The following is an 11,705-nucleotide window of genomic DNA, read 5'->3' as shown; positions in this document are numbered from 1 at the left end:
TATATGCTAGCTGCTACTATGTGTGTTGTATGGCATTTAAAGGATATTTTAAAGAGAGAAATTAGAATTGTGTTTGCTAATTTGCTTTAATGTAGCTGAATGCTGCTAGAATACCAAACACTGAAACTGGAGTGCCATTCAGTGACATACTGTGGAGGCCATTGTGCATGTTACACGTAAAAGTTTGGGAGCAGGGCTCCTGCCATCCCAGAAAAGAGTTTTGTGAAGTTGATGAGGAATGCAGTATGGCTCTTTTGTTGTTAACAGAGTTAAAATTGTGGGTGAAATACTGGCCTGATGAGTTTATGGGAATTTTGCCATTTACTTGAAGTTGGACAATTTCTGCCCCCTGTCCTAGAGCTTTATGATAGTGAACTGTCATATGGTGGAATACCAAAGACTGTTCCAGTTAACTCTGACTCCTTCCAATATCCTGCAGGAGGCATAAGAACCTGGGGTCACATATAAAGACATCTGAGGACAGGCAATGTCTAAGAAAGCTAGTATATGCTAATGAGGAGCTGTACAAGAGAAAGATACTTTAGGAGAAAGGTACTGAATTTGTGGGACTGGGCTCAAGTTATGTTCTGCATCCTTAAAAAACTTTAGACTTGCTGGAAAGGTAAGAGAATTTCATGAGTACACAGAAGTTTGGGTGAGGATGGTAAAAATGAACACTCCTGCATCTTTTTTCTAAGAAGTATTACATCTGTGCTGGTTTCCTGATAGTCAACTTATCCTAGCTCACCAGGGTATAGTACAGTGACATTCAGTGTCAGGGGTGGGACTTCAGAGAGAAAGATGAGGGGAGCATGAGCCAGGAGACCCAACTCCAGGTTCCAAAAAATTGCAGATATATGGGTTCTGGTCTAGAGGAACCCTTTCGTCTTCGGGAGATAGGGGAGGGAGGACTCCATGCAAAACAAAGTAAGAACTTTGGCTACTCTTTTGTTTGAAACCAATTTTGGCAAGAGAAGACCATTGCCAGGCATCAGGGAATATACTCATTGCTTGAGACTTGTTTTCGACCAATTTTTGCATTGGTAGGGAAAAGGGAGAGGGATGAAAGCCCTGGTTAGGGACCTGAAGCAGTCAATTGACCTAGGATGATTGTCTAGAGCAGTGATTCTTGACCTGAAGCCCGTGTGACATCTTGTTAAAACATTTTTTTAAAGGATGCACAGAAAGTAAGTTTTGTGGGTGAGGCCCACCTAACACATTGAGAGCTGCAAGTGTGGCCCTCTATGAAAAACAGGTTGAGAACCACTGGTCTAGAGACCCATAGGAAGGGACCTAATGTGAGCACAGACCATATCAGTCAGGCAGCATCAGCCTCCTTACCAGCTCCTTGAATGAGGCAGACTCAGCTTGTAGGTCTGAGGGAACTCACTAGGAAGCTGGTGCCTAAAGAGTCAAAATTATCCCCAGTATGTGGGGGGCTGGGGAGAAGGGTACAGAGCAATTTAATCACTAGGGTTGGTTGGATGAATGGCAACAATGTGTGTCTAGCCACAGGAAAAGGGGGCTATTTATTTGGTCGCACTGTTGGAGAAGCTCTAGTCTAGATCCATATCTGGCCATGAGTGGGGATCTTAGTAGGTGACCACACAAAAGGGAAGAGGGCAAGAAATACCAAGTTAGCAAGGAGACATAACTACAGGAGTTCCAGGCAGCTGAGAAACCCACAGGCATAGATGGCAGAAGGCTGGGGCTAATGGGACTTAGCCACCCCAAACTGGGCTGGCAACAGCAGCTCCAGCACCACCGTCATTGCAGCACCATGCCCAGCAGCCCCTCTGTATGCTCCCCCACTGTCCAGCACACAGCACCAGCATACATCAGCTCCAGAACAGCCCTGCAGGACAGAGGAGCAGGATCAGGCAGGCACACTCCACACCGCCTAGCCCCCCCCAAATAATATTTTCTAGTGCTGCTTATGTCCTCAGGTCACTGATGCCATGCACATATACATCTGACCAGCTTCCTTAGACTGCCAGAACAAAAAACTGAGTAAGGGATCTTCTGTAAAGTTGTTCCAAGAACAGTCCCTGAACATATCAGCAAAGGAAGTCAGTGCATGGGTCTGGGAGTAGTAATTTCAGGCTAGCAGAGACCTGGGAAGGTTGTCAAAGATCTATGTGGCGTCCACCAGGTAACATCACTGCAAACGACTATTCCAGGTCCTCTTAAGGCTTTGGAAGTACCCCCTTTAAAAATTTAGTAGAGGAGCTAGCATACTGGGACATGGCCAGAGCAAAAGAAAAAGGGGAAAAAATTAAGGGCATAAGGAAAATGACAAAAGCAGTAGAGAAAGGAAAGGTTCTATTTCTTTGGTGTACATGGAATCAGACCAGGCACAAACTTAGGACTATTGTATTAAGAAATAAAGGTTACTTGCATGTTCTGTACCTTTGGAAAAAGTCTGTTCACAAAGGAAATATACCCAGATCTAGTCTGTTGTATTGAATGGCAAGGCAATAAAAAACAGTTCTGGATACAGGGAGCTCCGTACCTTCCTCCGCCCCCTCCCCATGTACTTGTGGTAATTTTGGCTCACTTTCTGGTGAGTATCCTCTGTCCTACACAAACTCATATCTGGTCTGAGTTCAGATACTAGTGGAAATTGAATTTCTCTGAAACTTGAAGTCCAAATCATATAAAAGCCATGACCTCTAGTTTGTGGAATAGGTAGAGTAGCATCTGGCTCTTTGTCCTTAAAGCTGACCATAAGAGTCTGTAGTAACTACAGGCATGAAGGATCAAAATACCAGGATAATCAGGCACTACTTTGCATTGCAGCCATCTGATTTCATCGTTCAGCATAATCAAGGCAGAAAAATGTATTGATACATCAATACATGTATTGATTTCTCTCTGTTTACCTGTAAAGCAAACCACAAAGGGTGAGAAAATGTGACTATATATACCAGGGAAGTCAATTTGTGGTATGAGTCCTACAAGTGGCATAGGCAGCATCTGTGCATGGCTGGCACGTGGCAGGTTAGGAAGGGGCAGACAGCACAGTGGCAAATAGGGCAGGAAACAGATGGAACAGATTGCAGGTCAGAGCAGAGAGCAGAAAGCAGAGCAGCAGATCAACCGAGAGAAGGGGATCAAAGTGGCACTTGGAACAGGTGTGGGGCTTAATTTTGCATACTGTCCGAATAGGTTGTCCTCCACTGGTGTAAACCATGACAATGGTGAGAAATTGAATTGGCTGCCTAATTAGCATTAACTGATTAATAGGAGTGTTCTAGGGTCTTTCCACAGGGTGGAGAAGGTGGGGGGGGGGGGTAACATGTACGGTATGTCTATATTACAATCACTTCAGCTGTTGTAGACGTCTCTTAGCTCCAGTTAATTCTTAGTAGCTGTGGTAGAACGTAGTAGCTGTGCTGAAGTCTATGCTACTGTAAGTACATACCTGGCACTGCCTGAACTGTATGTGGTTTAAAGCTAGCTTGCATATGTCTGCAAGAACTGCAGTCACAGCAATGACTACAGTGTGGATGTACACCCCATGCTTGGAGGATGAAGGAGTGTCAGGAGGAAAACTTGTCCTATCTTTGGGGAGAAGGTTTACAGAATTTTGAACGTTAGGGAAGGAAGCCTTTGGCCATGCACAACAGACTTCAGACTTGCCAGCAAGGTAAGAGAACTTGTAGGGGAATAAGCCTAACGGACTGTGGTTCTAAATGATAAATTAAACACTGATATTTCCCTTGTCTGCTCTAGCTTCCTTTCCTCTGTATAGGAGTCATATTCTGGCAGTAAGTTGATCCTAACTTCTCTACAAATAGTGCTGTTTCTATTTCTGTGGCTTCATGCAGTTGATATACACATATAGACCTGAACATGAGTACATACAGCATGCACCTTTGATAATTGTACCTCTGTCCGCTTGCTACTTCAAGGAAGGGATGTGGAAGGGAGGGAGGGGAAAGACGATCTTGCATGCTTGAATCAGCCTGCCTTATCACTAGGCAGAATTAGGGGTTGGCAGCATGTTGCCCGTGAAGAGCTTGGATCTGGTCTGCAAAGGTCTGATTTTCTGGGGGAGAATTTAAAGGAGCTACATTAAAGCAGCCACTTAAGGCCTCCTGCTCTGCCCTTTGCTGCCAGATTTGGTGTCCCTGGTTAGTATTCACCATGGCTTTCAGCGGCACTTGGTAAGTTGAGGGTGCAAGAGCAGTGTGAGGGGATCAGAGTTGCAGGGGATTAGTTGTGGGAGTGGTGGACTGGCAGCCTATGGTGGTGGCTAGGTCACAAGCACCCAGCCTGACACTCTAAACTAGTGGTTCTCAGCCAGGGTGCCACAGTGCCCTGAGATGCCTTGGAACTCTTTCAAGGGTGCCGCAGGGTGCTATGCAATCTTAGTACTGCAAACATGATTCAAAAGATAAACCCAGAGATTTCAAAAAAGAATCCCTAGTGCTATAAGCATTCTGGTCTGTTGTGCTCTTTCTGAGTTCTTTGCAATAGAAAAGTTGCTCTATTGTTTTTCTGTAGTAAAAAAATCCAACAAAACCAAGTGAAAACACAGAGCTGGCATTTTCCAAAGAATCCTCAAGTCTAAAAAAGGTGGAGAAACACTGCTCTAAAGGTGACCGACCCCTGGCTGAATGATTTGCTACCTATGGAAACTTGGTTCCAGAGTGCACCATTCCCAGCTTCTGTTGTGAAGGAAGGGTCCATGGTGGTTTACTCCCCATGCTTGGAAGTCGCTTAGCAGCAGGCGGGTTTATTCTCTCTGAGGTGTGGCATGTTGTCTTTTGTGCAAAGGTTCCTCCTTCCTTTACCGTGAACTTTTATGACTGCTCCATGGAAAGGACAGAGAGTATATCTAAAACAGTGCACCCCATTTCCCTTCCCTTGCCTTCCCCCCACCTTTCTGCAATTTTCTATAAGATATATACTGTTGTGAAGTTTTCAGTTGCAAACCACTTTTGAAACTGAAATCATTTTGTTCTTGTTCCTTGAAACCTGTTAATTTTTTAAGCCACAGGCAAAATATAGCGAGGCAGCTGCATTGAGAGTTTTCCCATATGACCTACCACGTACCCCAGCCCCTCCCAGCTGTGCAAGAGGTAGCTAACTGTTATCCAGGCTCCAGACTTGGCACTATCAGATGCTAAGAGTTGAACTAAAGAGGCTCTAGCAGCAGCCAGAAGTTTTCCCTTTGGAGTCTAGCAACACAGCCTGTTAGGTACTGAATAATCTTGCTCGACTTTGGCTTCTTGTCATTGGCTTAGCATACAAATAATATTAAGTTTGAAAATGAATGTAATACTTTTTACTGATTTCTTTTCATTGCTTCCTAGAAACCACACCAATCCATGCCCTCCCCTCCACCCTTTATAAAGGAGGTGATAAGGCTTTTATGTATGTACTACAGATGCAAATAGGGAAGTGTATAAAGAGCTTATATATGTATTGACAAGCTCAGTGACTTTTATACCCATGTGTCAGAATTAGCTCCTGCTTTAACTGTTAGGAGGAGTAACTGAAACTTTTGTTCTAACACCTCTTCTGCCTGTGAATTATGGTGTGGGCTCTAATACATGAGGAGAGACATGATTTTTAATTTACCTAACAACCTTCCCATGACTAAAGAAAATGGCCTGTAATTTAGAGCACTTCCAGGTTTACAAAGTTTTCTGAAGCTGGTGAGAGTACACAAAAGCTGTAAACCCACACGTGCCTTGCTGAACTTTTTTGCAACTGCCACTAGTACTCAGTTAAATAGGGGAGCAAGAATGAGTCTCTCTCCAGGCTTAGCTGTTTTTCTCAGTTCTGAAACTCTTGAATCTGCAGCCTATTTTCTCCAAGATCCTTAGGTGTTAACTGTTTTTATATGAGTTGAAAGAGGCATTGGGTGCAACTTATGTCAACTCCTGTTTCCTGTTATTATGCGTACTGCTTCTCTCAAGGTTGTTTTTGCTTTTTCATTCCCTTTGCACGCACAAAAGAAACAGAATGTTTGATGCTTGAACTCAGACTCATCCTGGCTCTCAGTACATCTCTGCATGCCGGCTTTATGGTTTTTGGAAGAAGTGCTCTTATTCAAACGGAGAAAAGTGTTCTTGACACCTGTGCTTGCATCGTGGACCTCTGCTATTTCATCCTGTGAGGAGAGAGCCGAGTTGGAAGTGATCCATTCATGACAGCCTGTTGAGATTAGTGTTTCATTTTGTAGGCTATCCTTAAAGAAATGGCAAAACAGGCATGTGTGATGGACATGGGTGCACAGGCTTGGCTGAAAAGTTTCTGTTTAATGATTCATTCAGCTAGGCAGGTGTTTTAGGCCATGTGTAAGCATGGGAAGTACTTTACCTGCATAGGAAGACCTGCAGTACTATACCAGCAAAAGGCTTCTGTGGAAGCAGCTACTCCAGGGGTTGTCAGCTGGGGGTACATGTACCCCTAGGGGTACTTAGAAAGGTCATAGGGGGTATGCGCATGCAGCAGGCAGGTAGGGACAGAGTGGGCCCTGGAGCACTGTGCCAGTGTCTCCCCCCAGTGCATTCCCATACTTTTGTTTCCTACCCGAGGCAGGGGGAGGAGGGCAGGATGGGCATGCAGGGTGCCGCCAGCCCCACATGGTACCCAGCAGCACCTCCCTGCCCCTCACCTCAGTTCGCTCTCTGTGCCTTCTCCCAGGAGCAGGGCCAGGGGACAAGGACAGTGGCACCCCTCTGCAGGCCACACGCACCGCCTGGCCAGTTGGACTGCTCCAGCCCCACTTCCTCTCTCACCATGGGGGCCTCAATCTGCCCCCCTCCCCCAGCCCCTTAAAAACGAGAAAAAATATAAAGGGGTACATGAGCTGAAACTGAGGCAGAAGGGGTACACTTGTTAAAAAAAAAATGTTGAAAACCCCTGAGCTACTCAACCAAGGCTGCACTTTGTACTAATATAATAAAACTACCCTCCAGTAGTAAAATAACTACTACTTTTAAAAGAGTTATAGCAAAAAATGCATTATGTTAGTGGCTTCTGTCAGTATAGCTGTGGAGGTCAGGGAGTGTGTCTCTTCACGCTCCTGACTGACCTAGTTGTGCTGGGAGAAGTTGGTGGGACAGAGCAGGGGTGGGTGGCCCACCTGTGGTACAAGTGGCACAGCAGCCTCTGTGTCTGGTATGCAGCAGATCAGGAAAGGGGCAGGTAGCACAGTGGCAGGTAAGACAAGGAAGAGATAGCAGATCAGTGAATGGGGCAGAGGAAGGGGATCAGAGCGGGATTTGTGGAGGGGACTGGGTTTAATTTGTGGGACTCCCGCCAAAAAGGTTGGCCCCCACTAGCATTCACTTTCTTTGCTCTTTTTAATCACATCTATGCTGCATGCATTTCAGTTCTGCAGTGGGGTGGGTTGAGCCATTCAGCATATCCGTTGACTTAAGGATTTTTGGTGCTGGTGTTCTTTATTCCCAGTTGTGTCAAGGCAGCATTTATGGCTTTAAATGTGGTTCCTATGTGGCAGTACCCTTAAGTGTCAATTAGCCAGATTCTACCTGTGCAGAAGGTAGATGCATAACCAGGTCATAGCAGAGCCCAAATAAAACCAGGACGTAATGGTCCAGTACACCTCTTGGTGAGGGTGTCTACTTTTGTTACAGTTTTGAACTTTGGTTTCACTAGAGTATTCAGAACCAATCAAAGAGAGAGTTTCCTCTTCATTTGCTTACAGCAGTGCATCAAGAAAAGATATTCCATAAATTGGAATGTGGTAATGAGGGTAAAACTAATACGAGATTCCCAGTTGGGAAGCTTTGGGTTCTAGTGAGGTACGTCAATAAGACTGGGGAAATATGGACCTTGTGCAGTGTTGTGTTGAGTTGAGCACCGGCCCAGAAAAACTTAGGGCTTGTCTGCAAGGGGCAAGTTTTCAGTTACACCCACGTAGTTTAATCTGTGTGGTTATGCGATATAATTATATCTGTTCAAATTCACACTTTAGTTTATGTGGTATAACTTTCTATGTAGCCAACCTGTAGTCTTGAATTGACTCAGGCAGTATCCACCTACTCCACAGTTTGATTAGATCTGATGCAATATTTACTAAGCTGCTGGGCAAATGTCACATTTTAATTTATGAAAATTGTATCTTGGCTCTTCCCACTATTGAAAATGTTTGTGTGACCTTCCCTCTTTATTTCGCAAGATGTTTTAAAGCATGATGCTCTCTTATCTGTTCAATGAAGACTCTTATATCTGAGGATATATAAATAAATGCATTCAATTTAATAAAATCCAATGTATAAATTAGATTACAATGCTGTAGTAAGCATAGGATTAAATATTAATGAAAGATGAAGTGTAAAGTGAAAAACTGATAAAGAAGAGGAAGTGTTTGCTTCTTTCCTGTATGTTTGACATGTGCATATTCCTTCTCAGTGCTTGCACTTCTCATCGCTCCACTTTCCTAAAGTTTTATTTCAGTCCCCTTCCAATCAACAGCCCCACATATTTAAAAGGGAGTCCTGGAGCATATTTTTTCTCTTCTTTTCTTTTTTTTAATCAATGAATTCTACATTTCTTGGGGGGAAAAAAAGGATTTTACATTTTGAAACCAGAAGCTGAACTAATGTATTATGTGTACAAGTAGGAAAGGTACAGCTGCAAGTTTGTTTATTTTTTTGCCTTGAAAGATGTCTTCTTCACAGGGGTCTGAGTTGGGTGCCAGCCCTTTTAGTTGTGTTCTGATTCCACAGTACCTTGACCTCTTCAAGATGGACCTAAAAACACTTGTGTTGATTCTTGAGTTCTATTGTTTTAATATTTTACTAGTTGAGAGAAAGATAGGTCATACTTATATTGGCTGTTTATTAGGGCATGCCATTTATTTTTGTTCAATCACAAAGGCCACTATACCTGTGGTGCACATTGTTTGATTATTGCCAGAATGTCTAATGTGTTTTCTTATCTTAAAACAGCACGGATTAGCCATGTACAATTTCACCTCAATTTTTATGTACCCATTGTTATAAGAAATTCAAACATGAAGTGTTTTTGTTGCCTGGATGATGGTCTCTACAGAATCTTGAATTGTTACTAATACTGGGGGTGTTATAAATTGTGTTCAAATTGAGATTTCCCTGTACTTTTAATGCTGGTTTCTGACCTCATTGATATTGCTTGTGTAAACTGAAAAATAATTTTTGCCCTAAGGAAAGAAAAAAATGGGATTGTGCTTTATGGCATTTTGATCCTTTACTAATAGTGAGCATTCTGAAAATGATAGTGAAAAGGGAGATAACCAACTTCAGTTGCCTCTCCCACCTCATCTGAATCCATGGGTGTTATTTCCTTCCTGCAGAGTCCTAGAGTGCCAAGGCCTGCCAATTGTGAATGGACAGTGTGACCCCTATGCCACTGTGACCTTAGCTGGACCATACAGGTGAGTAATGAAAACTCAAGGGCTTTCCCATTGTAGAATTGTAGTGAGAAATTGCTGTTTGTTTCCTTTCAGCTAATAGAAATTTGATTTCTGATACAGACAGAGGATTTAGCTATGCCTGCTACACCAAGCAAATGCTTTAAGGCTTATATCAGTGTTGATAATTTAAAGTATTGAATATTTATAGAGAAAATGAAATCTTGCAGAGTACTTAATTTATACCTTAATTAGTATGCTTTAACTGATACCACTTCTTACCTGGCAATTGGAAGTCAGTGTTCAAACAACTTGCTTGTTCTGTGTGAGGTAAAGACTAAATTATTTGGGTTTTTACTTCTGCTTTAGGCCACTTTTGATTTTAATATTTGGAATCCTTTCAGTTCGGAGGTGTATATATAGCACCTCAATATCTATGGAAAATGCTGTACATGACCCTATTCAGATAAAAATGGTAGGACAGGGCCTAAATAATTAGTTAATATTCAGTGCTGTTGATCTTAACAGTTAATCTAATAATAATATTAAACAGGGGCTTGAATTGGTACATTCTGTAATTAGATTTTGGGGGTGTCAGCGGTTCATTTGTTCCTCTGCTTATCAGGAGAGTTGTTTTACAAACAGAGCTGAGCTGTTCTATCTCAAGGATTCAGCCTAATTAGCACAAACACTTCAGAACTTTCTGTAGTACTAGTTAAAATGTTATAAATGAAACACGTTCTTGCCAAATAATTGCCTTGTGGTGCACAACAGGTTGATTTGGTCCATACACCTAATCTCTCAAGACATTTTAAATTGTGCCCAACATAATGGCCACAATATTTTGGTGATATGCATCAAATGTTTGAAATGACTGCCCTGTTTAAATGACACCAGGTGAATATTATTAACATGATTACTAAAATGAGCTTTTTGGCTTCTCTTTTAGTCTTAATTGTCTTTACTTTTCCTTGGGTGCACTATAACAACATAGCGATCATGTAGGTCTGCACATGGTTGGCAGCTATGTTGCTGTAGTGGCGCACTCCCCTGTTTTTGTTTTAGTGCGCTGCTATGGTGGCATAGCAGTGAAATCTAACCATGAGCACGATGCACTACAGGTGGTTACTGCACCATGCATTAGTACTTCCAAAAAGAAGTACTAAAGCACAGCGTTGTAACAATGTTGCCGTATGGCAACATGTAGAGGCACTCCTTGTCTCAAAGTCCAGTGTTATAGTTTAACTCAACTAATATGACTCTGTACGTTAGGGGGCTGGAGGCAAACAGTACTGTCTATCTCCAACATACAAGGCTTACCTCTATCATCTTCCATCACTGTTTTTCCTACATACAGCTCACTCCTGTCTGTTGCTTAGTAATTGCCCAGTAATTGTCCATGTCTTAATCATACTGTTCCATATCCTGTTTTCTAATCCTGTCCCCTTTAAGATGTACTTATCTGTAAAAACAACAACAACAAAAAAGCTGACCGGCATTTGTGACTGATGGGATAGAATAGGCAACTACATGTTATATCCTGGAAGTAATTAGTATCTCTTATTGCTTGGTTCTTTGTTACAATAGTGAGGTTTTTTTAATCTCAAATTATTTTCTTCTTTGTTAGTGCCTCCTGTATCTTTGTGGAGGAACTGTGTTTAATCTGTCATGTGCAGCACCAAGTAATAAGTATTAGCCAACTTTATTAGCATACATTTGTGTGCTAGTATAGAGCCTAGAGGTCACAGACAAGGTTGGAGGCCCATTTTTAGAAACTAAATGAATAGAGTAAGGGACACTCCCCATCCCAAAGATTTAAGACAGACTGACTAAATACACAGATAGGAAATGGCACTGTTTACATTTCATAGATGAGAAACAGAAGCATACCTCAGGGTAAGTGGCTTGCTCAGTGTCACACAGGAAGTTTGTGGCAAAGCTGGGAATTAAAGCCAGACTTCCTTCCCCACAATAAAATAATATAATGATGTTAGGTGGGAAATTATAGCAGTTCAGTGTAAGTTGCTTTTCAGAGTTAGAAATGAAGGACATGCCCAAAGATGTGCTTTTTGTTTAAAAAAATTCCCATGATGCTTGTATCCCTCTGACTTTTACTAACACAGCTTTCATACCTTCTCACTTCTGATAAATTGCAGAGAATCTGGATGGCTCGGGGGACTGGTAAAGAGAGAGGGAACTTTTACATTCTAATTGGCTGGATCAAACTGAGCCTGGCTTTATAGATGTTGGACGTTATCTACTGATAGCTGCTTGCTAGCTTTTGTAAACCAAATTGATGGCTTCAGTCCAAAGGCTAATGGCCAGGTATCTA

The 11,705-nt window shown here is 42.5% G+C and overlaps 1 protein-coding gene across 2 annotated transcripts in view; it reads left to right on the top strand.

Annotated features, from left to right (window-relative positions):
- RASA3 (RAS p21 protein activator 3) overlaps positions 1–11,705 on the top strand; it is a 266,603-nt gene that overhangs the window by 195,406 nt on the left and 59,492 nt on the right. For both annotated transcript variants that reach the window (XM_019524666.1, XM_019524665.1), the window contains exon 6: positions 9,317–9,397. In XM_019524666.1, the coding sequence (XP_019380211.1) occupies positions 9,317–9,397 (81 nt within the window). The remainder of the gene's footprint in view (positions 1–9,316; positions 9,398–11,705) is intronic.

This window comes from Gavialis gangeticus, unplaced genomic scaffold, assembly GCF_001723915.1.
Source record: "Gavialis gangeticus isolate Ggan-Ray unplaced genomic scaffold, GavGan_comp1, whole genome shotgun sequence".
Taxonomy (NCBI): domain Eukaryota; kingdom Metazoa; phylum Chordata; order Crocodylia; family Gavialidae; genus Gavialis; species Gavialis gangeticus.
The sequence above is the reverse complement of the archived record's forward strand: the minus strand, read 5'-3'. Positions and strand labels throughout refer to the sequence as shown.